Source organism: Neolamprologus brichardi, chromosome 9, assembly GCF_056152115.1.
Source record: "Neolamprologus brichardi isolate AB-2024 chromosome 9, ASM5615211v1, whole genome shotgun sequence".
Lineage (NCBI taxonomy): Eukaryota > Metazoa > Chordata > Actinopteri > Cichliformes > Cichlidae > Neolamprologus > Neolamprologus brichardi.
Window position 1 is genome coordinate 25,723,143 of NC_142112.1, and position 27,144 is coordinate 25,750,286.

Here is a 27,144-nt window from a genome sequence, read left to right on the forward strand (position 1 = left end):
AGATGTTCAGTAGTCAGGCTATATTTGGAAACACTGAAGTGCACTTCTCCTCACACTTGCATGGAGAGAGCCTTACCTTTAATCAGAGTGCCGCTGAAACTATTTTAATAACCTTTGTGTTATTGAATTAAATCCTGCATGCTGCAAATAAATACTCGAACGGTCACCTCGCAACTGAAGAACTTTAAAGAGAAACTGAAGAACTGTGAAAGAACCGTGTAAATACCTCGTGTGCCTTCTGATGCAGGTGGTTGAGCTTAAGCCTGGAGGCAAAGATATTCCTGTGACCACGGCAAACCGAATAGCCTACATCCATCTGGTGGCTGACTACAGGCTCAACAAGCAGATCAGGCCTCATTGCCTGGCCTTCAGACAGGGTCTGGCCAATGTGGTCAACCTGGAGTGGCTGCGCATGTTTGACCAGCAGGAGATTCAGGTATTCAACACGTGACATAAATAACTGAACCTGAAGAAACATAAAATGTGTTAAAGAAGCTAAAAATATGCTTTATACATCTTAAAGGTTCTGATATCTGGGGCTCATGTGCCAATTTGTCTCGATGACCTAAAAAACTTTACAAACTACTCAGGTAGGTACAAAGTGCTTTATTTTCTTGTGTATGTTTTTTCTGCATTTTGTGTTTTCTGCAAATTCTCATTTATAGAACTGAGAAATTTCATTCCGTTCTAACTTTACGCCGTCATCGTCATCTTCAGGCGGGTATTCAGCCACTCACCCCGTCATCCAGATCTTCTGGGAGGTGGTCGAAGGGTTCACAGATGAAGAAAAGCGCAAGTTGCTGAAGTTTGTCACCAGCTGCTCCAGACCACCGCTGCTGGGCTTCAAGGTGATGTGGGCTTTCCCCTCGCTCCCCCCCTCTGCTTCTTCTCTCTGCACTTGCCTTGCCCACCATTATCCTCTGGTTCTCCATCCTCAACAGAAGGGAGTGTTCCCTCTTTAATGGGCTTGTAATGAAAATGCCCAGACTGATAACAGCTTAGAAAATGATCGTTTTCAAATTAGCTGGCGATAAGACCCGAGTCTTATCACCACGTCCACTGTTGTTTTATAGTTCATGACCTTCCTCTGCAGAAGAAGTCTGTCTGCAGCTTCGCATGCGTGGGCGTGGGCTTGGCTGGAAAAACCTTGGCTGGTCAAATATTGCCGCTCAGAACTTGGTAGCCTCTTGAACTTTTCAACTTTGCGCGACGGGGCAGAAAGCAGCAGTTTTCTGCGAGATTAATATGCAAGGAAACTCCATCCATCTACTTCTGAAGACCGTTTGCTGAATCATTACCGCTAACCTCCTATTTCTGAAATGATTTCCTAATTGGAAGCTGTTTCGCTTTCTCACTGACTTGATTTGTGGGACACTTAAGTAGTTTGAGATAGGAGAAAAAAGGAGAAACTGTTACTCTGAGCCATTAAACAATTTTTATGTCATACTTTGTCAAACCAGAAGGTGTAATCATGATATGATTGGTTTTAGTACTCCTTGTTATTGTCATCAGTTAAGAAAACTTGATTTTTGCGCTGTGGGGAGCAACGCTCTCCTCCTCTCTGTGTTTGAGTGTTGCCTTCACTCCACCATTGATAAATATGACTCCGCTCCTCCCGCCTCCGCTCGTCTCTGGGCTGCAGAAGGCGGTAATTCGTAGGGAAGCGGCCCCTGACCCGGCCTCAACTCAAGCCAGCTAAGCTTTAATTAGCTGTCGTGATTCGGCCCAGGATTCATTAGAGGAGAAATAGCTCTGTCAGGAGAAGCCGTTTAAAAAAGATGATGGAAACTCTCCATTTTCCCCCCCAAAATGATGCCTGCGGTAATGACACTTTCTCAATAAGCAACGATAGTTTAATACGGTAATTGTCAGAAAAATGGGGTCATTATGGCCAAACCCCTAAAGAGCCATTTAATCGGGCAAGTGTGGCCGCTGAGCCATCTATGCTAACTTTAAAAAGCAGGATGAAATCAGGGCGGAGTAGCTGGTGCGTTGGCCCGGCCAGTGATGGAAACGGTCCGTGTCACCGCCTGCGGATGAGGTGGCCTCATCGGCGAGAGGCTTGATTTAAAAAAATGCCAGCTAGACAACATGAAATGACCATTCCTCCAGCGTCTCATCCAAGGGTCAAACCGTGGGCTGATTTCCCCACTCGGTACCTTTCAAGCACTAAGATTATTTCCTCAATTTATACTTCCACTGTATTAGCTTAGCACTTAATGTCTCTCTTTTAACATTTATCCCCTTGTGGAAGTTGACAGTTATTGCTTAATCTGAATTGGTTTTGAAATTGGGATCATTACCGACACGTGTTGCTTGTCGCCTCATTTTTCTTTTCTTTTTAATTTCCATGGTTCTTAAACACCTCGGGGATGTAAAGATTTCTCTCTATCAGTTTCTAATCGAAGCCCTTCACTCATAAACAGGAGCTTTACCCGGCCTTCTGCATCCACAACGGAGGGACTGACCTGGATCGCCTGCCCACCGCCAGCACCTGCATGAACCTGCTCAAGCTCCCCGAGTTCTGCGACCAGCACCTGATGAGGAACAAGCTGCTGTACGCCATCGAGTCATCCTCCGGGTTCGAGCTGAGCTGAGCTGAGCTGTGCCTCCAGACATGGACGCCACAGAAGTGGCTTTGGGGTGAAAGACTGAAAATAGACGAGGGAAAGCAAACCATGCACTGACTGATTTTACTGTTTGTGTGTGTGCGTGCGTGCGTGCCAAGCCGATGGTGAGGAAATGCTCCCCCACAGACTGAAAGAAGGGTGCTTTTAAATCATTTGAAATGTTGAATCCCTTCTTATTCTTCAGACAGATCAGCAGCTTAGTTAAATTTTGCAGAAGGTATTTTGTGCATACATTAAAAACAAAAAAACAAACAAATGTGTAACTGAATGGAGAAATGTTTTCACCAAAGATTAAGCGGCATCATGTTAAAACAAAAAAAAGGCAATATAACAACAGACTGGGGGGACAGAGTGGGCAGGACTGTAAAGCCAAGGGCTGCGGAGGCAGGAGGAGCTTTTGTGTACAGCCGTCATGAATTTTCACGTAGAGGTCGGTGAACCTGCAGGTTTTTGTGATTTTCTCGAATTGTTATTATTCCTAGTATTAACCGTCGTGTCTGATAACGATACAGTAAGTGTGCACACGCCATCTGAAGAATAGAAATGACTTGTCTTGCTGGATGTTTGGGGAGGGGAGCACTGAAGGTTGGTTTTTTTTTTGTGTGAATATGTATATGTTTACAGCTGCTCTTGTATTATTCATCTATTCAGTATTTGTACAGGTTTGTTTTTCCTCTCTCCTTTTCGCGTGATGAGTTTTCTGTTTTCACACACGTCTGCTTTAAGATGAACAGCCCCCCCCCCCTCTCCTTCCTCCTGCAAGTTTGCTTTTTAGTGGGGGGAAGCAGCAACTGTGTCATGTTTGATGAGGCTTACAGATGATCAGTGTACCAACAGGCTGAAAAAAAAATAAGAGTGTATGGAAACAAATAAACCCACTTTTCTTTTCTTTTTGATTTTTTCCCTCCATATTTTCTTGTTACTTGTAATTTACAGTAATGACCGAGACATAAAACAGTGCTTTGTGGGAAAATCTCCTCTTGAGTTTTATGGCCTCTGACATATAATTAAAGAAACATCCAGTTAAGAAACACTGAGCAGAACTATTCTGGCCTTGAGATGCATTATCGGGCCGAGCACAAATTAAGATTGTGTGCGTTTGTCATAAATCTACCTGGCCTCTAATGCAGTGCAGCCCCTGAGGAAGATATCCATCCCTATTTGGACCGAGTCCATCTCTCCATCCTCGCTTCTCCGCCAAAGCAGCCAGCTCGCTGCCCCCCTCTTCTCATACGCCGCACATCCTCTGGGCCAGAGAACTCAAAGTGGTAATTGGGTCTTAAAAACCAGACTTGTCATTGAAATGAGGGATTCATCTCAATTACTATGAGATTTATTTAAGACTATTACCAAGTGATGGATTATAACTGACAAAGTTAATGCAGGATGTTGTGAATCATCTTCACTGCGTAGCATACTTGAGCTTGCTCATAGGATTTTTAAGGGCTAATTGAAGCTTTTAGGCTTGTTTATCTTGCAGCGGAGCGAGGAAGCATCAAAAAAATCACTTGAGGGCGTTTTGAGGGGGGTGGGATTGTAGCCTGCTTTCCAAAAAAAGATACCAAAGTGAGTGTCCCTGCGAAGCTGGCATGAAAACATGGATTTTAATTAACATGGAAGAAAACCTGAGGTTTAAACTGGCCATTTACTGAGCACTCTGACCAAAAAAACTGGGATATAGCTCCAGGTTGTGGATTAAAAGATCTTAGTTAAGTCTCTGCTAACATATTTCTTGTAGCAGATTGCCACCTGGTGGTCAACCTTTAGTGCTGCATGGAAACGACTTTGAAAACACCTGAAGGCCCTCTGGAAGCCTTTCAAAGTCACGAACCAATAACAGAAATATCAAAGCAATGAATTCATTTGTTTTTATGAATATGGCTCTCCTGGCACTGAAGCCTGTGAAGGAAATATGAGTTCAGTGGCTTTGGCATAGCAGTACATCAGGACAGGGAGTGCCTGTGCTGCCTTTCTGCCTGTCTAGACATGAAGACTGATCAGCCCAAGCTTATGTGAGTTGTGGTTGAAACCTTTTGGCTGCAGTTTAAATTAAATCTGATCGATTTTTAAGTCTCATTCTTGTTGTCGCCCTACTTTGTTACCACGTCAAATTCAGCCACAGCGATCACAGAAAGGCGAGAAAATAAAGAGTCTTAAGTGAAGACATTCAAAGTATGGAAAAGCACTGACCTATGCATGATATCTATTTTTGCTGTGATTCCTCCTGCTCAATGGGTCTAATTAAATCCAGACTGCCCTTAATGCCCAGTATAATTAATAGCTATCTGTCATTTTCATTGGGTCCTCCTTTGCTGGCAAGAGCTCCGGCCAGCTTTTACTGCAAAAACGACCTTCATCTTCCATTTAAAATCAATGCAGGCCTGTAATTTCAGCCTCACTTCGGTTTGAAACTGCAATAACCCGCCCTGCTTTATTTGACTTCTTTGGGTTAGGATGAGTTCAGCTCACTGCTTATCAGTTCCTCAGATATGTCTTCTGTGTATATCCTACATTTCTAAAGTGTGACCCAAGGGGAGATCATCTTTTAAAAAATATATATATATATATATTGAACGCCAGTATGCAAATGTGAGAACTTTACCTTCTTATTTCATTGAGATTTAGTGTTGAAAATAAGCTCAAAATTGAGTCTGAGCCTTTTCTTCTGGTTACATTTGACAGTTTTGATCAAACAGTTTTATAATATCTTATAAACAGTCTTATAATATCGTATAATATAAACTAGGCCCTGGCTCACTAAGCCTTTTTCAGTATATCAAATTCAGCCCAACTCTTACACCCATGCAGAGGCGTGATACTCAGAATTATTTACAATTAAAAGTCCCACTATCACACTGCTAGTGTAGTGGGTATCCTCTTCTCATAGCAGGGAAAACGGGTGAGCTTACATGGAAACCTGTCCCTCCCCTCTCTATGGTTTTGGATCAGGCTTATAATTACAACAGACACAGGTCGTATGTTTCTCGTGCGCACGACAGATGGCGCAAAAAGCCGTTTGTCTGATTCTTTTGCTCCCTGAATGCCGCGTGAAAGCGCTTCTTATGATCCGGCACGTTTCTAGGTTTGTTAGGGGATATGCGAGGCACGTGACAGCCTCGTTTCATCCACTGTGCGCGCGTGAACAGCAAAGACGGGGTCTGGTGTTGGGTGTCATCGCGGATGTGTGAGCAGGTCACCGCAACGACGCTGCTGTCCACGCTCAATGACGTGCTGCTTTCAGGTGTCCCTCGGTGAAACGAGTACCATCAAAATTACCATAAAACATGAAATAAAAACAAACGACAGACATTGCAAATTTCAGCGTTTCAATGATTAAAACATTAATATAAAAACTAAATTGAATAAAAATAAAATGAGTTTTAATAATAGTTTTAGTTTTTGTCAGATCCCAGATCTAGATCTCCACAACATCCTGTCTTCCTCCCCTCACCCCAACTGCTCGCGGCACATGACGACCCTCCCTGCTGGAGGTTTCTTCCTGTTAAAATATTTAGGAAAATGTTTTCCTTACCACTGTCGCCAAAACGATTGCTCACAGGGGTTATATGATTGTTGGGGTTCTCTCTGTTTTCTTTGTATTAAGGAAACTGTTGTTGTGATTTGGCGCCATATAACTAACATTAAATTGAATTGAACTGAACAGACAGGGGAAGAAAAGTATTCCTTTCAACCAAGGTATACAGAAGCGCATCTTTGAATGCACAACATGTCGAGGCTTAAAGCAGATGGGCTTCAGCAGCACCAAGACCACACCGTGGGCTGAAGCTGTCAAGAACAGGACAGTTCACAGCTACAGTTGACACAGACTCACCAAAAGTAGACGATATATGAAATGAAAAAATGTTGCCTCGAGCTTATGGAGTCTCAGTTTTTGCTGTGACATTCAGATGGTAGGGTCATTTTTGGGGGGTAAAGATAAGAGCGTGGCTCCATCCTGCTTTGTATCAACAATTCAGGCCACTGGTGGCTTAATTGTGCCATTAAGTTATTTTATTACATGTAAGTTTTTAATTGCTATTTATGTACAGTATAAAATGTTAAATTTAATGGAATCTGGTCAAATTATTATTTGATTAGTGTGCATTTAGTTATTACCAGTGCATCTCCATTGATTGATTATTTGAATAAATAAACCTTTAAATATATATCTTTTAGTTGCATTCATGTTTATTGAGGTTGAAAACTTTTTTTTTTTTCTTTAAGTGTGGGGGACATGTTCTTGGGACAGTTTGGGCCGCTTAGTAGCAATTGAGCATCTTTTAAACTCCACAGCCTGCCTGGTACTGCTGATGACCATGTTTATCCCTTCATGACTGCAGTGTACCCATCTTCTTAATGGTTTCCAGCAGAATAACGAACCACGTCACAAAGCTCAAATCATCTCAAACTGGTTTCTTAAAGAAAACAATAGGTTGACTGTGCTCAAATTACCTCCACAGTTTAGATTGCAATCCAGCAGAGCACCTGTGGGACATGGGCTAACGAGAGATCCTCATGAGGAATGTGCAGCGAATAATTCTGCAGCAACTGTCGATGCTATCATGTTGACATGGACCAAAAACTCTGAGGAATGTTTTCAGCACCTTGTTGAATCTGAGTTACAAACAATCATGTGTTGACAGCGAGTCAAGTGCTTGTGTTATATTATCTCTTCTGAACTTTTTAAATCTCAGTCTGTCAAATATTATCTATATTGCAACTGATGTAAAAGAAAACCAACAGTGACACTGATGAAAACTACACTGAAATTAAACATTTTAAACAGTAAATGTTAATATTTTATTTTCTGTTCTTTAACATTGTAACATTTTATTTATTTATTTATTGTTTACTGCACTAAATCTCATATTAGCCCTGCGATAGACTGGTGTCCTGGTATAGACTTCAGCCACCCTGTGACTTTGAATTAGATGGGTGCTCAAAAAAATGGATATATAGATGTAGTTTTATATGAATTACACAGAGTTTTATATGAGAATGTGCATTTATCTGGTGGTTAAAATTGGTGGGGAGAAAATGCTTTTTTGTTGTTTGTTTTTTAACACTTTATTTGTAGTTTTCCAATTATTATACAGAACATTCGTATTATTTTACAGATAACCAAAAAACAACAATCCCCACAAATCATAAAGAAAGACAACACCAAGATAAGAAGAAAAAGAAGAAGAAAAAGGTGCACCTCTTATTTGTTTTCACAGGACTGTTCTAGGGCAGACAAAAACATTCACAGTTCCAGACCAGGTAGATTGTTGACGTATGCTATCAGAGGATCCCATGTTGTGTGGAATTTGCTGATGGATCAGTTGAGAGTACATCTGATTTTTTCCAGCTTGCCATTTTGCATAACATCCCTTATCCAGTGGTGGTGTGATGGAGCAGTAGTAGACTTCCGTTTAAATAAAATCAGGCGTCTTGCTAATAATGACGAAAAGGCAATGACCCTCTGTAAACGGGCAGGGGGAGCAGCAGTCATTATACCAGAAAAATTGCCACCAAGGGGGAAGGCAAGATGTTATAGGCATAGGCTTTAGAGATGGCTTCAAAAAAGGATAACCAGAAGGGAGCAATTTTCAGACAGGACCAGAACATATAAAGGGAAGTAGCTGGAGTCTGTTTACATCTATCACACAATGGGTCTATGTTTGGAAATATTTTTGCTAGTTTAGCTTTTAAGAAATGTAACCTGTGTAACACTTTGAATTGTATTAAGGAATGTCTTGAACATATAGAAGACGAATGGACCCTGTTAAGAGCCATATCCCACTCTTCGTAGAAAATGCTTGTTTTGCAGGAACTGAGCTAACAGGTGGCTGTAACCGATATCAGGCACCAGTTATTGTGTCTACAGCTGCCTCCACACATTCTTTTATACTGATATGTCTGCAGATTTCTAAGTAATTATTCAATTGGTTAAAAAAAACTATAGATTCTAGTGATCCCAAATGAAAATCTAACCTAACAAAACCCTTTAGTAAATATCCTCTCACTTGTCAATGGCAGTCATCAAAGGCAGTTTTGACTGATTACCCTCATTCAGAAGGCAAAATGGCTACAACAATGCAGAAATTTTTTCCCCCTACTCATTTATAAATAGTTTAGGTTATCCTGTTGATAATAATAATATTTGTCACTGAGAAACAAAGTTAAGTGTAAACTGAAGGTCACTTTCACCCCTCTATGTGGACCTGTGCTTACATAGTGATTGTCTACCCTATTTGAGCACTCAAATTGCCATCTTACTAAAAACCTCATTCACACATTTGTTCAAGCACCTTTTGCCCTATAATTCACACACTTACAAGGGAGGCAACTCGGGATTCACTGTCTTGCTCAATGATACTTCGACATGCAGACAAGGATTGAAATACCAATCAGTAATTAACATTGGTAATAGCTGTAATTAAAATAGTTTATCACATTGACTGTTCTTCCTCTCTTTAAGACAATTTGGTGCTTTACTTTGTGCTTATTAAATTTATAAAAGTAAAATACAGAAAACTGTTCTTTAAAAAAAAAAAAACAACCCCAAAAAACAACAACAATAAAGTGCAAAACAGAGAAGTTATAATGCTATGAAGGCCACTTTGAAACCTACCTGTTTGTGGAAATGAGACAAATAAAAATCAGCTTATTTCAGCTTTTAGGTTTCAAAGTTTTAGTTTAATTTTGACAAAGGGCTGGGAGGAAGAAAACAGATGTATCCATGCACTGTTACATTCGCTATTTTCATCCACAGGGTTGTTTTTTTTTAATCGGCAAAACTAATACTATAAGGTACAGATGATAGATTTCACATTTTTGGTAATGAAATATTCAAACATTATTTGTTTATTGTTTTAAATTCACAATATGGAAGCTTATTTCTGCCAGTGAAAAAAACCCTGAATTAAACAAAACAAACAACTACTTTTTTGCCATATATAATTTAGAATTTGGGTTATTATCTCAAACTTTTTAAGCATCTAGTTAAGCATCTCAAAATTCTGACTTACTAAATCAAAGTTTTTGGAGAAAATAACAAAAAATTGAGAAAATAACTGAAATTATTCAATCAGAATTTTAATTTAGTTCTTTCTGTCAGTCAGGAAATATTTTTTTCAGTGGAGGAAACATAACACATTACACAGCTTTACAATAACTGATAAACAAAATTTAAAATGCAAGTAACAAATGTTCATTTCCATTTAACACTGATCTAGTTTTCTGTCAGCAAGACTCAATGTAGATTAAAAATCCACATATCGCTCTGGAGTCTGAAGTCATAAGTTAGAGAACTCTTCCTCACACAGACAGTTTGTGAAAAGCTACACTGTACAACAACCTGAAAATGTTTTACTTTGACTTAAACTATCAAGACTTAATTCCCTAAAACAAAAGGGGTGGGGGCATATTGCAACCTGGGCTGGAGCCACCCCATGACACCCATCTGGACACGCCCCTGCACGGCCTTGATGCTATAGGGTAACTGGGACGCTCTCCACTTTTTCAAGGTTTTTTCACGTTAACCTCTTATAAGGGAGGGTAAAAACAGGCTGTCAGCATTTGTCTTATCTGTAAATATAATATATTGCACCATTATTAACTTTAAACTCACCTTTATCCGCAGTAAAACATGTGAGTTTTTTCCGACGGTCCTTAAAAGCAGCATTGTGGGCTAGGCCATATCAGCGGCCACTCAACCAGCTACCAAGAAAGCCACTACCAGCTGCTGCTGCAGTTACAGTTTCCGTACTCAGGCAAGGAAAACAGGAGGAACAGCTACAATCAGGTGGCTATTGTGGCGGATATTTCCTTCTTTCAGGTAGGCTCGAGATGAACTAGGTGAGAGGGCCGCTTGGCTTCAGTTTGCTGAAAGAAAGAAAGAAAGAAAGAGCGGCGAAAAGCGTTTGTCGTGTGTTGCCGCATCGAGTACATCTAGTACATGTGGGGATGCTGTGGTGGAGTCACCCAGTATGTCCCCTGCTAATGTTGGAATCATTTAGGATATATTAAGATTATTTTTTTTACAGAAATGTAGTTTTCGTTTGTGTCCGAGAGGCTGTTTTCCAGGATACTACCCCATAGTTAAGCTAGCGTGTGAGAATAACGAGTGGATCTCTTGCCTTTTTGCTTGCTCGCTGCCGTAAATTTTGAGTTAGCTCAGGCTAAAATAAAAAAAAAAAAAAAAACACAGTCCGTCTATACAAACTATTTAGTAAATTCAGAGGTGTATGACAGCATGATAAACTTGCATTTAGTACCAGTGATGCTATAAATACCAGTCTAACGCTAACGTTAGCCAGCACAGTCTACAGTGGATATTAAAGTTAAGACTACCATAGAAAGATTTCTGCTTTTGTGTAATATCACTGCTGTCTTGTTTTTTTTTTTTTTTTTTAAATATATACATATATTTATATTAGTGGATTTGTTTTGGAAATTTAGACCGCTAAAACTATTCCCATTCCGCTTTAAGACTTTTCTAGAAGTTTCTGTTAAATCGATGCGGAGGGAGAGGTTCACAAGTTAGGGCTCCAGCTGGGATATCTCAGATTGGTCTGTTGACATTAGTTAGCTTCCAGAAAGTGTTCTGGAGAGAAAATAAACACGTTTTCAGTGTGTGTGTGTGGGGGGGGGAATGACTATAGTTTGTTTAGCACGTTTTTGGTTACTATTGGTTACAGAACACGGGGGACAGGAAGTGGCCACTAAGTTCGGAATCAGCTGGCTGATTAGCGGCAGTAAAGTTTTAATGTCATTGGGTGACTTGTTTTTCCATTCTTGAAAGAACACCAGGCCAACATCTTTTATTCAAATAAAACAGGTTTTATTTTTATCCCCCCCCTCCCCACCCCCCAAGTTTATGAAGAGTTATAAACTGATATTTGGATTGTCAGCACAGTACATCTGAAAACAAGTTCTTATTAAGCAGTTACTGAAATAACCACTAACTGCTGCCATATGAGGGTCTTTCAGAGCCAGGTTTGGTCTTATTTTGGTAAGGGCCTAATATTAAATGATTAATTATTTTAGAAGGAGGCATGTGACTTAAAGACAGAGGAGTCAGTCCTCCCCAAAGGGTCTAGTTTGGCCCACTGGATGGTTTTGTGTGGAAGATGTAGCAAAGTCATTAACTGTTCCAGTTTTCCCATTTAAATGCTGTGTTATTTCAGTATTTTGAAAAAGCTTTTAGTTACTGGTCCAGTCCATTTATAACTCTGGGCTGCATGTGGACCCATAAACTGAAATTGATGCTCCTGCTTAAGAAGGTACATAACAATATAACCAGTGGTACACTTATTGTGAAATTTGGCTGGTGTGGATTGATTTTTATTTCATTTCTTGGTGGTTCCAAAGTTATTCAGATCCACCTAACAAGGGAAGTTCTCTTATTTGATCTCAGGAGGAGACACAAATACCTGGTGTTTTAAAACAAAACAAAACAAAAAACGATTAAAACTCCCCAACACATTACAGAAAAACGGATCAAATGCCAATACTCAGTCTGGTTTAAACGCCAGGGTATAAAAATGAGTTTTTAGATGGGTTTTGAAGATGTCGAGTGTTGGAAAACTCCTAATTTGAAGGGATCTGTACCTGACTTTAGGGGAAGCTACAGGAAAGGCCTGATCTCTATAAGGGGGGATCAGGCCAGGGATCAGTCATTAAGATGTTTTACAGGAATTCAGTTTCATTTACAGTCATCTTTAAGTGAGGATCATCTTCCTCCTTTGGTTAACTAGTAGACCAAATTGGTACAATAAGTCCAGTTCAAACAGGTGGCGGCTTCATTTTTGTTGCGGTATTGCCACATCAGGGCGTATTACCCATTGACGGTCTTCTGATGAACCAAGCCTCTTATGAGGTTTTCGTTGAGTGACGCACTGTTGGTTTGTCGTTCTGAGTTTGACAATTTGATGGCTTGCAGTTTTGGTTTGAAGTCCCTCATGTTATCTTATCAAAGCAAACGTTCTCATTGCTTTGTGTTTTATTTGCTAACATACAGTAAGTCTCTATACCACTCCTTTCAGTATGCTTTACAGCATGTAGCTCGCCACCTTTGACTTTGATTTTTGTTGCTGACTGATTCCAGCAAATTGAATGTCTGAGTAACTATAGAACCATTACAACGACATCAAGCTGTCAAGCTATGTTAAACAACACTATTGAGCCTTTGTTAAATATGAAATAGACATGCAGTTCTTTGAAATGCTTGGCAGTCCAAAAGTTGAGTGCTGATTACTGGAAAAGGTTGCTTGAATAGCAAAGAGCATGAGCGATGGTCATTGTGATGAGGAGATGGGATGAAAAGAATGTTTAAGCAGCAAACAAAGGCTATAGGTGGACAATTGTCATTGTCTTTGACACCTGGTTTCACTTTACTTCACTTCAAAGACGTCTTGTGTCTGTTATCACTTCTGTGGAAGAGGAAAAGCTAAATACCAACAATAGCATAAACCCAGCAGTGGGAGTAGCCAGCACTACCGGTTGTTCCACATTTATTTCTTTTTTTGCCACTGCCCTCTGATCAAGATCATGCAGCTATAATATATAGAAAATGGTCTGCAAAGTGCCACATAGGACCAAGAGGTACAGCAGATGTTGAGGTGTTTGGTCTCTTTTATTTTAAATGAGCTGATGGGTTTAAAAAAAAAAAAAAAAAAAAGGCTGGATCAGCAAAATTATCCCATTTGCTGAAATTTGGGTTTCTCTGTCCAGCAAGACGACACTCACTGTTTACTGTAAATAAGGTCTTCTGTGGTAAACATGTGTCCACTGATAGTAAGTGAGGAGAAAAACGCTCCTGTACTGCTTAAAAACAAATGCTTTTGTCATTGCCATGAATAGTTTCAGGTAAGACACAGGCTAGCTGTTGTGTTGTGTTTAGCTGTCATCTGATTCTCTGTTCTGTCAGATGTAATTTCTGTTATGTCCTGGACTCAGCTGCCTTGAGCCTGTTTTATCCAGTGCTCTTGTCTTGTTAATATCACATTTTTAGTGGTGTTTGAGTGCTCTTGGACGCTGACAGAAATACTTCAGATGCCTTTTTCTGATTACATAGTTGCCCTAAAAACACAACGGATTTTATAACCCGACTTCCACAGACGCAAACCATAACACTGAAGTCTAATCTGAGATTTCGATCAGCAGATAAACCTTTGGGCTGGTCTGGGGTGAAATAATTTGGGGGGGGGTTTGTGGAAACAGAAGTCGTTAAAACATTTACGGGACTGTACCCGAGTCTGTACCCTCAGCAGCTGCTGATACTAGACTGAAGCGTATAATAAATATGCTGTTTCTTCAACACTGATCGTATGTGATGGTCATCATTTTTGAGCTAGAAATGCTCAAAAATGATGGTCTTAAACTGGGTTTTCTCGTTCTAATGAAAGGGATTCTGACCATACATGCTTTTTAAAAAGGATATTTGTACATTTTATCCCAAATTATTCAGTCAGAGTGGACATCTAACCTTCAGTAGGCTAAATAGAACTAAATTGAACAGTTCATATATGCCTGATGACGACTGAGCATCTCCATCTCCACAGGCTTCAATACAAACCTCAGTAACAGCTAGTCTTATTCACCCAATATTTACTTATAAATATATAAATATCTGTAAATGACTATGACAAAAACAAAATAAAACTGTAAAACAGTAAGTCATAACATGTACACCTTGAGTGCTCTTAACGTACTGCATATAAAGTGTTTTCACGTTATGTTTAACTCTTCAGTCTAATGTGTTTGAATGTGAGTGAAAACTTGTAGAAACATGCTCTTGAAACTTGGACTCAGGCAATGATTTATGCTGTGTAATGGAATTTACCTGAATGATTATAGCTCAGTCATACACTACGACCAAGAATAGACCACATTCAATAAATGGATAAATTGGAGGACCACTCCAGTGTTCGAATAGGGGGGAAAAAAAGTTTCTCCTTACATATAAGTCGGATCACAGTTCCACCAAATTCAACAAAAAAAATCTGCAATGCCCATCTTTGTTGAATTTTTCCCTGTTTGTCATCCACTCTTCTTTTAGGTTTGGAAAGCAACTTCTTCTGCTGATACTACTTTTTCTTCTTCTCCTGCTGCTTCTTCACATTATCTACCTTAATCTCATCAAACCTGCACTTACTTTGCAATGAGAAATTGTAAATTATGAAAGAATATGTCATCTTACTATATATATATATATATTTTTTTTTTCCCTTCCTGATCTACTGACTTTCTCACAGTTGATAAGGACCTCTAACAAGTTGTAATGTCATTGTTCCCACAACCCAGTAACTCTATGAACAAACAGGGGTTTCCTTCCTTTTAAGGATTTTATTTTCCTGGGGAAAGTACTGCATGCAGAGTACTGACACACAGAATAAGCTTAGGATTTCTAACACTTGTGTAGCCGTATAATGTACCACAAAGTCCCACAGCATACCTGGACATGTCTCAAAGCACACCATTTAAAGAACCAGAAAGGGGACTGTTGTGCAAATATAATAATACACTGAGGATTACAGGGATGCAGAGTACAGCAACTGTAGTTGGTCCACTTATAAATTTAGATTAAGATACTTAATTTGTCATTTTATAAAGAAACAATGAAATTTAATTTGTTTACTTTGTTTCAACCACTGGTAAGGGGTAAAAGCAGCTTTTAAAAGAGACACAAAAAATAATGTGCCAGACTGTGTTTACATTACATAAGGATAATGTCTCTGTGAAATAAAGCAGAATTGGCTAATGTGTTATCTATGATTCTGCCAATGCGAAGCTCTGATGCTCCTTTTATAGGCTCACGTATTTCTTAACTAGCTCAGTTTCGCTCGTACTGGCAGTATCGTAAAGTATAAATGCAAACAACGATGAATACTCTGCGGCTCTACAGTAAAGAGTCTCGTTCATCGACAGTTACATAATATTGCTCCTTAATGGGCGATCTCAGTTGGCACACCAGTATGGCACAGCTGAGAAAACTTAAACCGATGTTGTTGTAATCTCTTGATGCTCAGCTTGCCTGCATGTGTTTCCTCCAAAGTGTTGTGATGATTCCTGTTGGGTTGATCTTACATAAGAGAGGTGCACCGAGAGGTCAGGTCATTATTGATTGCTTATTTTTGTCACCCTTTGTCCAAAAATTAGACTCCTGACCCTCATCAGTACACGTGTCACAGGGTAGGTGGTGGGTTTGAGAGCCTTGCCTTGTGGTTTTGATAAGAAATGAAAATGGAAAATTTGCCAGTGCCGTGACTCATTTAAAGTCATGGGAGCTGCCAAGCTGTCGGCAACCTGGTGTACACCTCAAATAGTGTTAACTTTGTTGGACCAGTGGTCAAATTCCAAAGACATTCACTTTGTGGCATCAATTACCTCCTGCTGTGGGGATTTTTAACAGTTGAATGAACTAATTATTATGCCTTGTCTATGATTTCAACACTAGTTAGTTGTAATTCATATTTTAAGGTCTTTAAAACAATTAGGTTTGATTTTTGAATGGTGCAGGAACCAAATTACTGCAGTGTATGGCTATTGTGGAGAAGGTTAGCTTCTTGTATATGCCATGGGATTCATCAGTTGTGAGATTGTGCCCTTTATATTTAATTACATTGCACAGCATGTCTCTTTGTTTGTTTGTTTAATACTCAGTTTTAAGAAAAAGATTAAAAACTGCAGAAATCTTTGTTTTTCAGAAAAAGTTGCTTTGTAGTGCACTTTTACAATAGCTTATTTTAGGAAACTAGGAAAAAAAACATGGTGGTCTGCTGTTTGTCTGCATTTACAGCCATCACCTTTGCTTAATTGATGCATTATGGGATTGACTGGACTCACATGTGCTTACTCTGAGGCATAACAGGAATCAAGTTCATTTACATTAGCTGTGTAATGCAAGCAAAGGGCACATGCAAGCATGAATGCACTTTTAATGCTCTGCGCAGTACTGCAAAGCGCATCTCTAGAAGTCGCTTATGTCCACTAAATCCCAACTGCCGCGGGGGCGCTGGTGATGGGTGAGCAGGTCAGTTATGGCTCAAGTGAGGGAGATAAAAGTAGATATGAGTCAGGACACTGGTTTGTTTTTTTTTACAAAACTCAGAAGGTCATCCTTTTTTATATTTAGATTGCGGGCTAAATTAGTGTCAAGTTAGATGGAGGTTGTATGATAAAGTATCAGAGGGAGATTTGGAATTGCTGCCTTACTTGGATATATGAAGGAGAGTTTAGTGCCTGTGCCCATGTCCCCACCAGGAGACACTCGTTGGCACTACTTTGTGCCAAACACCCCCAACCCCCCACATAACAGACACAAACACAATCTATCTGCAAAGGCCACAGGTTATAAATAGCTAACAAATAGAACACAGTGGACTCCAGTAGTCCTCACTGGTTTGTTTTTATATCTTTCAGTACAACAACGAATGCATCCCTCAATGAAAAGTAGGATTTTGGCCTGTTTTCCTTACAAACAGATTAAGGATAAATATGTGATAGTAGTAGTGCAACAGCCTTTTTGTCCTATAAAATAAAGACCTGAATGCAACCATACAGGAGAAGCTGAAATGTTTCTCACCTTTAAGCAAAATAAGAGTTTCAGAGGGAAATTTGGTAATTTCATCACCCTGGATCCAAAATAAGGGCCTGTTCTCACAGTTAGCTTATATTTATAGATCCAGTTTGAACATCAGTACTGAGTTTATAGCTTCTTTTTAAAGTTGCGTTTCTGAAAAATGAGTATCGGGGTGTAGTGAAAGAGGTGGGCTTTATAATACAGTATTCATTTGAAACGTGTGGCCGCTCTTGCATATATGCATCTTAAAAAGTAACTTTTGTTTGGTCATAGGTTTCCAAAATATGACGCATGGCTTGAAATCAAGTTGATTTACACCTTGAGTGGTTATATTTATGTCTAGGCATTAATGAAGACACTGAAGTTAATCTAAAGAAATGAACTAAAGGCTACAGCTGTTTGTTCACAACTTGACTAGCACATGTAAAGAACAGGCTTCTAGTAGAGACGATGTATACATATGATATAAAAGAGCTGCTGTGAATCAAAGAGCTGGAGTCCATTGGTAATAGTTCCCTGCTGTTGTCATGCATTAAGGAAGTGCTACACAGTGAATGTAGAAGTTAGTTTGATGTATTTCTTAGCCTTGGAAAAGGTATTTGATTACTTCAGATAATAGTTCATTTAACCATAGATGCCTGTTTCATCTTTTTTTAGGGGGTAGGGTTTACAGTGCATTCATAAACACACCCACAAGTAACTCAATGAAAAGTATGTATTTATTTTTTGCTAATAAGTTTTAGGTTGTAGCTGAAACTAGGGGTAGGTGATATATCGAATATACTCGATGTATCGCAAGTTTTCCCGCGTACGACAGCATAAATTGCCATGTTAATGTTAAGCTGTCTGCATGTAATTCAGGTTTGTGTGTGGGTTCCCCCCCCCCTCCCACATGGTGCAAATGCATCATTAATCTCCCCGTCCCAACATTTGGATTTCACAAGGAGGCTGTTTAGGAAAAATGCAGTAATTTGCATAACATACAGTAAAACTATTGCCGCAAAAGGTAGCAGTACCGCAAATTTATTCCACCAGCTGTAAAGTTATCTACTGAAAAATTAAGAATGTTTTAATGACAATAATCACATGGCAGCATTTCAGCACACTCGAAAGAAAACATTAAATAAACCAGCTCTGATTCCTGTGACTGTTCTTGGTCAGACTTTTTTATAGTCACTGTCTAGACTTTTGATTTGTAATTTGAGTTCATCACATTTTTTTATTTTACAGTTTTTATATGTTATATGCTGTAAACACAAAAGAGCATCTTTTTAATTTCATTTGTTTTATTTTGTCTAGTGAATTATTACTTGTCGCTATGATCTTTCGTTTTTTTAAGGTTTAGTGTTGACCACAGAAAGAGACTTACTGTCACAGTATTGTCATTTGTGAAAAACCTCTTTGTGCAACTGATGGTTAAAAAATGGTTAAAATAAACCTTCATTCATTCAGATTTTTTTGTATTCAAAGTAGAAAATTTGTAAATGAGTATACCAGTGCAATTTTTCAACATATCATGATATATATCGTGTATCATGGATATATATCGTGTATCACGATATAGCTATAAAATATCATGATATGAGATTTTCCTTGTATCACCCAGCCCTAGCTGAAGTGACCTAGCTAAACTTGAAAAGTTATTTATTAGCTGTAAGAGTGGTAACCCAGGTTACGCAATATTTGTTTATTGCCATTTCCAGTACACAATAAACAAAGTTCTCAAGCAATAAAATGCAGCACATTACTTTTGTAGCTTTCAGTTTGAAGCACATCAGTGAACAATTGTTGAACTCTTAATTGGAGGATGGATGACCACTTTATTAGTCCTTTTCTTTTATCCTTTATTATTTCTCCCCGTTGACTTATTTTTAATTCTGCAGACTTGTTTCATATCCACACAGTCCAATGTCTACTGCTTTTTACGGTGAATATTTCACTAAGATCAATGTCACAGATGTTTTATATCTCTCTGCTTGATGCAGGTTTGTAAAGCTACAAAACAAAAATTGTAAATGTGGTGCTAAACTTGGAGGACTTGAATGTCTTCTGATACTTTTAACCAGACCAGTTGTGTCTTGTTTTTCATAACTCTAACCTTTAGATCATGATTTAAAAAGGAAAAAAAAGTGATTCATGGTCTTTATAGCTGGCTCCAAAATTCAAAAGAAAAACATGTTTCATACTTTCTCTCTTTTAGCTTCAGGGTGAAGGATGATCCCCCAGTTATTATGCAATTTTGCTTGCCTTGGATTAGCTTAACTTCTCTGTCCCCGGTATTGCTATTTCAGTGCAGTGCAATATTGTTGGGTATTTCCACCCTTTTTAATGCCAGCAGCCCCCTCCCTCCCCTTTACAAGCATACCCCTCTGGACTGGAAGGGCTGTATCTTACTCGTCACACATGGCTGTTGCAGAGTCTTGGGCTTTATCTTGTAACATGTCTTAACAGAACATTACTGTTTCCACAGAGGCCACTCGCACAAGACCCTCAAGTAAAACAGCACCCACAGACAGAGCCATGGTGGACTACTACCAGATACTAGGAGTCCAGAAAAATGCGACGCAAGAAGACATCAAGAAAGCGTAAGTCCCCCTCGAGTGTTTTGTGCTCTGTTTTCTGCCAGTGTTGACGTTAAATGTCGGCCACTTGTAGGGCGTAATAGGTTAATTATATCCCTCTGTCGCTGTATAAACTGACACAGGGAGAGGGAGAAATAAGAGAGTGCACTGCAGAAATGTTCCACTCTTCTTCCTGTAACCTTGCTCTTGTCAAATACCTTCCACCTTCAATCACCCACCACTGCTCACCCACTGATCAGGCTCGTTCCAGTTAATTATACTTCCTCGGTGGTTTCTCAATAACAGCAGTTTGTTTGGACATGTGAAGAGGAGAGGCAATGCTAATGCTGAGGACAGAAATAAGCCTGCTTCAAATCAGGCATGTGCTCCAGGAGCTCCATTGAGTTATTTTGGGTAATGCGGTGAAAACAAGTAAGAGAGGAGGAAACTATTGAGCAGTATGGATCATCCTAGCCAAGAATAACCATTTGCCAAAAATATGTTACAGAAAGATGATGTATCATGTTTTTTAACTCTAGATTCAGTCTGTACAAACTAGATTTATCCAATATTGTGATGATGGATATACATCTTTTTTAAAGTTTATTACTAATTAGAAATTCTTGGCACACTAACTTTACTAAACCTAAAGACTATCTGTTTATGGTAATGGTTATTAGCATGTCTGCATTTGGCCTAAAATACAACCTCACAAAGCTGCTGCGATGCTTGGAGACTCATTTATCGTGTCTGTTTATTAAATTTAGTGGGTATTAAATTATAGTCAGAAGCTCTTATGTTAATACAAAGCTCAGTGTTTTGTAATAAGATAAAGTTCACTTTATTCAGCCCAAAAGTTGGGAAATGACTGTGTCACAGCAGCAAAACATTAATGCAACTTGTAGCAAAATGGCTTTTAATAAAATAAAATCACTCGATAAAATATGACAAAACACATCTAAGCAAGGTTAAAGAAGTGCAAATGAAGCACAACTAAATAAGAACTTACTGGATAAAAGTCAAAGTGTAATACAATATGAAGGTTAGTAAGTAAAGAAAATTTCTGCTGTGGATTTTTCCTGTGAACTTCTGGCTACAAAGATGTAGAGGTATGTTACACAATTACCAACAGTGCTGCATGCATCGAGTCCAACTGAACTGTGACCAGGCTTTAGTCAGCAAGATAATGTCACAGATTACAACAAAGACTGCTGGCTATAGGTCTGTAATGGATTGAATCCCTGGATTGTGTAAAGCCTTGCTGACTTTCAGTCCCTTGTCTTGTTTGAACATCTTTGTGTGTGTGTGCTGCTGCTGCTGAGCTTAAAAACAAACAGCTGATGCAGCGTAAGCCGCTGTGCGAGGCCCGCGCTGATTGTCAATGCAGTGTCAGGCTGTCTTTGTTATTTCTGCTTGGGTGGCGAGAAGGACATGCAGTGTGTGTCTGCTGTAGTCATGTGAATATGTGTTTCTGATTGGGGGGAGGGGGGCATGTTATCTCTGTCATACGTACGTAAACGATTTCCACCCCTATATCAAGACATGACGACTCGTTCTTGACTCTGTGTGTGTTTTGACTTCATGGTGTTTGTATTTCAGTTACAGAAAATTGGCACTGAAATGGCATCCAGACAAGAACCCTGACAACAAGGATGAGGCAGAGAAAAGATTCAAAGAGCTGTCAGAGGCGTATGAAGTTCTCTCAGACGGTGAGACTTCAGAACAAGAAGCTGGTGTATCTCAAGTGCACAGTTTGAAATGAGCTGTATTGAAGCCATTACTGTCTCAGATGTGAAGCTTGTGCTATTAAGAAACAGTGACATTTTGCTCCTGTTGTATAAATACAAGGGTAGAGACATGTTCAAAAAGTGTTCTTACCATCAACGTGACACATTTTTGGAAACCAATACTAAAAAAAACCACAATTATTCTGTGCCTCACATTGAGAGCTAGAACAGCTGTAAGTTATTTACATTATTTTTTTGGTTATAATTAATCGAATTTTTTTTTTATTTTAAATCTTTTGGTAAAACTGACAGAAAACAGTGATGTGCTTTAGCGTTTCCAGATGTGAAGTTAGATTGTTTTTGTTGTTGTTGGTTTTTTTTTTGGTTTTTTTTCAGCCATTGATCTAGAGCCCAGAAATCTGACATTTTAAGACATAGGAAAGTAGTGAGTTGCCACTCTGGAAATGCCAAGTCATTAAATATAATATTAATTCTCATTATCACTTTCACACTAATGCCAGTGTTATATTTGCCATAACTGAGCAGCCTTTGTTTGGCCTATTTTCTTGAATGCATGAGTAAAGATTGGCCACAGGTGATGCCACTCTAATTTAAACGTAAGCATAATTTTTCAGTTTCATAGCAGACACTGGATCAAAAGATGCAGGGGCAGCTGGAATTTTTAAGAAGTTATAGCACCACTATCAGGATGGGATAACTGGAATGTAAACTGGGATGGTGGGTTTAGTTTTTACTTTCTTTCTTACTTGAGATTAGGCAACTATCAATTTACTGTATAGTAGAGATGGCACGATAACACTTTTTTAATGTCCGATACCGATATCATAAATTTAGATATCTGACGATACTGATATGATTCCAATATAGTCTATTTTATAATCAATAAAACTGTTTTTAATGTCTTGCTGAATTTTGTTCATACTCAAGTTTAAAAAAAATAAAACACTAAAGCTATTCTATTATACCTGTGTGAAGAAAAAAAAAATACACTGCACCCAAAATACTTTGCAGTTCAGCAATACTGATCTTTTTATTTAAACTTTTAGCATAACTTTAAACTTAAGTACTTAAAGTTATATTTAAAAAGTAATTCAAAATGCAATTTTATGCAGATTTCTTAAACTCTTTGATTCTGAAAAAAAGAAGTGCAATATGAGCACAAAATAATGTTTATATTCAACAACTTTTAAAAAAGCAGCTTGTAGAATGTAAAACTTAACATATGTTAGACATCCAGAATGGAAAGCAATGCAAATAAATACAAACACGGCATCATGACGCTCATCTTTCATCAAGATGGATGGCAGGGTAAGCTGTTTCTGTCACATTTAATCTGAGACTGAATTCTGTGAAATTTCTATACAAAACGTAACCATTTAAAGCCTGAATCAGGAAATACTTGCCAGAAAATTAACATTTTTTTGAAAATGGTGTTTATTTAAGTTTAATTTTTTGTAATTGTTTAAAAAATAAATTGTTTAAATTTCCATATATGACATTTAATTTGTATCATATTTGCTTGTTTGTTTGTTTGTTTTTTTGTTTTTTTTATTGCTTAAAAAAAATTATGCAATTTATTTAGGTTTGTCAGGGGGAGAAATTCACACTGATGTTGAAGTCCCAAAAACTGGCAAAAAAAACAACTATGTATCAAATATGATACACTGGGCAATAAGGGGTTAACAAAAGTATGGAGGGGGGAAGGTTTTTTTTTTCATAGGGTTTTTTTTTTTTTTTTTCTCCAAAAACCATGAAACTGTTTAGTCAGCAACACTGCGTTTTGAAAAGTAAAACTTAAGTCTATCCATTGTACGGTCCGACCGATACTGTATATCGGATCAGTCCATCCCTAGTCTATAGTATGTATTAACACTGATTTTTTTTTTTTTTTTTTTTAATTTTTTTTTTTTTAAATTTTTTTTTTTTTATATGACTTCACAAAGCAAGACTTGTCCAAATCCCCTTTACTGATTAAATTAGTTGGAACAAGTCTTTGAATTATTAATAAATAAATAATAAATTAATCAAAGCTTGGTGTGAAACGGAGCCACTCAATTAGTTATTGTGGTCGGTATTAAGATCATAAATGCCTTTGACTGGATTTTCTTTAACGGCGTTTAGTTTATCTGGTTTAATTATAATTTTTAAAAAAAAAAGTCTACTGAATTAAATTTACTGCATACTGCTGGTAGTGAATCTGGACTTTTACGGAGGGTCAAACGTGAGAGTATTATTTAGTATTATTCATCTTGTTTAACTTGCTTTAATAATTGGAAGCTAAAATTGTAATTTAAAATAAAAATTCAGTGGATTGCACAGCTGTAGTCTGAAATAGCACACTACTGTCTCTAGTCATTTTCTTGGAATTACTTGGTAGTCTTATTCAGTGAAAATTAAAAGAGGCTGTTCGCTTGAGGCCATCATGTGTTAAGTCTGGAGTCTTTCACGATCCTAACAGAGGTTTATAATGCAGGAAGGAGGGCGCTTCACTTTCAGTTGCTCCTTGTTGTTTCTCATCTCATGTAAAGTCCTTCTCTTTCTATTGCAGAAAGCAAGAGGAATGTTTATGACCGATATGGCAAAGAAGGCCTCTCAGGTGGCGGAGGAGGAGGAGGAGGTAAGGAGATATCCGTTAAGGTTTCCATATTCATAAGTTTATCAGTTACTTTAAGCATGAAATGCCGACATGCGTCAGGTGGAAACAGCTGGACATTTGGTATTTGCATTGGTGCTTTGACAGCTTGTACTGATAGCTGTGTTTGCAATGTTATCTTTGTTGAAGTGTGTTGCCATTTATAAGCCTTGTTTCTTTTCAATGTTCAATAGGAGGCCATTATGACCACTTCGGCAGCAGCTTCACATTCCGCAACCCCGACGACGTTTTCAGGGAATTCTTCGGCGGCAGAGATCCATTTACAGATTTATTCGGTAAGCCATTTCTGTGCGTGCACTTCAGAGGCACTGATGGGATGTTGTTTTCAGAACTGAAAGAGGAACTGAGGGGATGTGCTTTGGCTATTATTAAACTCATATTTTTATCTAGTCCAGAATATTCACGGATGACCTAAAAATGCTCAGAGACACAGAGCATCCACCAGGCCCCAGTTATCTGTATGTTAAACATAGATTTTTCTATTTCCTAATTAGTTTGCCTATTAGCACACCGCTCCTGCTGTGTAGATTGAGCATTAGACCCAGGAAGCCTTCAGGAAAGCCTGTTGCTAATCCCCCACAGGACTGTAATGTGCATTTCCAATGCACTAAGCACTCTTCGCTTCACCTCACTAAATGTCGCATGAAGGAAAACGCTGAGTATCCCCGCTGGATGTTGGCTTCAACCTCATTACATTTCCTCGGTTAGTTAATTAATTAGGATTTAGATCTTTCATTTTGTGAGCCTTTGTTCACATAATCTTTATGATAAATTCAAACAAATATACACCCACACTTATAGACAGGATTGTTCTACTCTTCATTTTCCTTTGCACAAGTTTAGATGAGTTATATGAGAGACAAAACTATAATAAGCCTTGTAACAAAGAGTAAGGAGCAAAGAGCTATCTTAACTGATTGAAGTCACCGTGTCTTGAGGTGCCATCCAGTTCATCCTTTGAAGATGCCAATATTTGCGTTGTTGTGATCTAGTAAAACACGTTTAGTTGCTCTACCAGGTTGTCTGCAATTGGAAGGCATGTGTAGTTCACCCTGTGTGCCTCTAAATATGGAGTTCAGACGCAGGCAGACGATGGATTTGAGAGTCTGCATCACTCAAATGGAATGCTTTCAAAAATAGCTTCCATATTAAAACAAAAGCAGATGTAATAACGGTAAGTGTGTGTCTGTGTGCGCGCTGTGTCAGAGCGCATGTAAAACACGATATAATTCGAACACTTGAGCACGGCTGTGCATTTTGGACTTGACAGGAAAAATGTAAATATTAAAAATCATTAAATATGACACTTAAATAAGAACCACAGAACTGGAGCTAGAAGGGAGTCGTCATGTTTCATTATGTAAACTTGTGTCCTTCTGAACACGGGCAAGCACAGCTGTTGCTGTTTTTGCTCTTTGGTAAACAGTGAGAGCAAAAATGGCAAACCATGGAGTCTGCACGCAGAAGAGTGAAGTTTATCTGCAGTTAAACTACAGTTTAAACCTTATTTTGCTTGATTGGTATGCACCTGGAGAAGGTTTTAAAGTCATTTGTCTTAAGTTTATTTAATCTCCGTGTTGGTGTGTATTCCCTTTTTAAAGAGACATTTGGGGTTTCTTGGTTTTTATTAAGATGGCAAATCACAGGAAGATTGACATATGTTTTAAAAGCCCATCAAGCCTGGAGTCCTGACTGTCCAGCAGCTGGTCCGGTGGATCTGTCACTCAGCTACCTCAGAGCGTCCAGCAGACTGCGGGCGGGGTGTGTTTGGAGACAAAAACAGAACCACACAGTGCTGAGGGCCGAGCTGCCTGCCAAGAACAGCACACTCTTATTCTCAGATGAAAATGTGAAGACGTGGACGAGGAGCAGATGACTGTTTTATACTTCGGGACAGCTGCTTTTAAAACACAGCTTATATAATTCAGTTTTCTAAACTGTTTTCATATATTCAAACCACCTTGTTAAATCTCCCCTGCTTTTGTACACTGTGATACTGCCCTTTCACTTTTTTCATGCTCTGTGAGGTGTTACACAGGCGTGGCACATTCTTGGCTGTTTAATCTTCAGTCTGTGCTTGACATCTCTTTTTAAGTTCTGCCAGAGTACATGAGCACGAGAGCGTGTTGCTTCTACTTAAGAATGACGCAGCTTTTCTTCCAGCTATCTGTATGTGCGCCACTGTAACAATAATTAAATCACAGTCCGAGTGTTTAAACGGCCTTCCTCAGCACTCCTGTTCCTCACTTTCTCCCAGCGAAGCCTGCTGTCATTCTGACCTCTTTGCAGGAGCTCAGCTGTCTCCTCTAAGGTCTTTAAGGTAAATGGACAGTAATGTGGTTGCAATAGCAGTCAGCAGATACTCTTATTTTAGGCTTTCAGTCAGAGGGAACAAGCAAAGCTTTCTTGCCACTGCCTCAGTACATTCAAGGTTGAAGGAGGAGTCTTCTTTCAGCAAATGGTGCCAGTGATCCAGCCTTATCCTGCTGGGCTGACCCAGATTGGCAGAGCACAATTAGTAGGGTGTCCACAGGGCTTTAGGAGGAGAATTAGTGGTCGGCACTTTTACAGTTTAGGGATAAGATTGTTCCAGAAATTGCAAACGGATGCTCTGATATTCACCGCAGCCTTAATTTGTTTTAAAAATTTGTATCAGGTACTTAAATATTTTAGGAGCTGGCAACTGGCAGGCTGTACTTGAGGGAAAAAAAACTGTACTTCCTGTCCAGCTCCAAAGAACCACACATAGTTTGAGACTGCTGGAAGGAAAGCAAAGCTAAAGATATTCCTGACTTTATCCTCTTGTGAGCAAGTGCCTCTCACCTGACCTCCTCAGAATAAGATGATATTTTTTGCATAATTGTATTCAAAAAACAAACAAACCAAAAGCCAACAAATTAAAGGAACACCTAGAAAATGCATCAGATCTCAGTTGGGAATAAAAACATGCTGAATGTATAAAATTATTAGCCTACAGAGGACT

The 27,144-nt window shown here is 38.8% G+C and overlaps 2 protein-coding genes across 3 annotated transcripts in view; both read left to right on the forward strand.

Annotated features, from left to right (window-relative positions):
- The window catches only part of ube3c (ubiquitin protein ligase E3C), a 29,558-nt gene extending 25,871 nt beyond the window's left edge, over nucleotides 1–3,687 (forward strand). The window contains exons 21-24 of the mRNA XM_006795057.3: nucleotides 248–436; nucleotides 524–590; nucleotides 718–848; nucleotides 2,427–3,687. Of these exons, the coding sequence (XP_006795120.1) occupies nucleotides 248–436; nucleotides 524–590; nucleotides 718–848; nucleotides 2,427–2,597 (558 nt within the window). The 3' untranslated portion in view covers nucleotides 2,598–3,687. The remainder of the gene's footprint in view (nucleotides 1–247; nucleotides 437–523; nucleotides 591–717; nucleotides 849–2,426) is intronic.
- Nucleotides 3,688–10,181: 6,494 nt separating this feature from the next.
- dnajb6b (DnaJ heat shock protein family (Hsp40) member B6b) overlaps nucleotides 10,182–27,144 on the forward strand; it is a 28,301-nt gene continuing 11,338 nt past the window's right edge. The window contains exons 1-5 of one of the 2 annotated variants that reach the window (XM_087846191.1): nucleotides 10,182–10,452; nucleotides 19,670–19,784; nucleotides 21,360–21,469; nucleotides 24,057–24,125; nucleotides 24,335–24,436. In XM_087846191.1, coding sequence (XP_087702317.1) covers nucleotides 19,720–19,784; nucleotides 21,360–21,469; nucleotides 24,057–24,125; nucleotides 24,335–24,436 — 346 coding nt within the window. In that variant the 5' untranslated portion in view covers nucleotides 10,182–10,452; nucleotides 19,670–19,719. The remainder of the gene's footprint in view (nucleotides 10,453–19,669; nucleotides 19,785–21,359; nucleotides 21,470–24,056; nucleotides 24,126–24,334; nucleotides 24,437–27,144) is intronic. The other variant, XM_006795055.3, reaches the window with a different exon arrangement.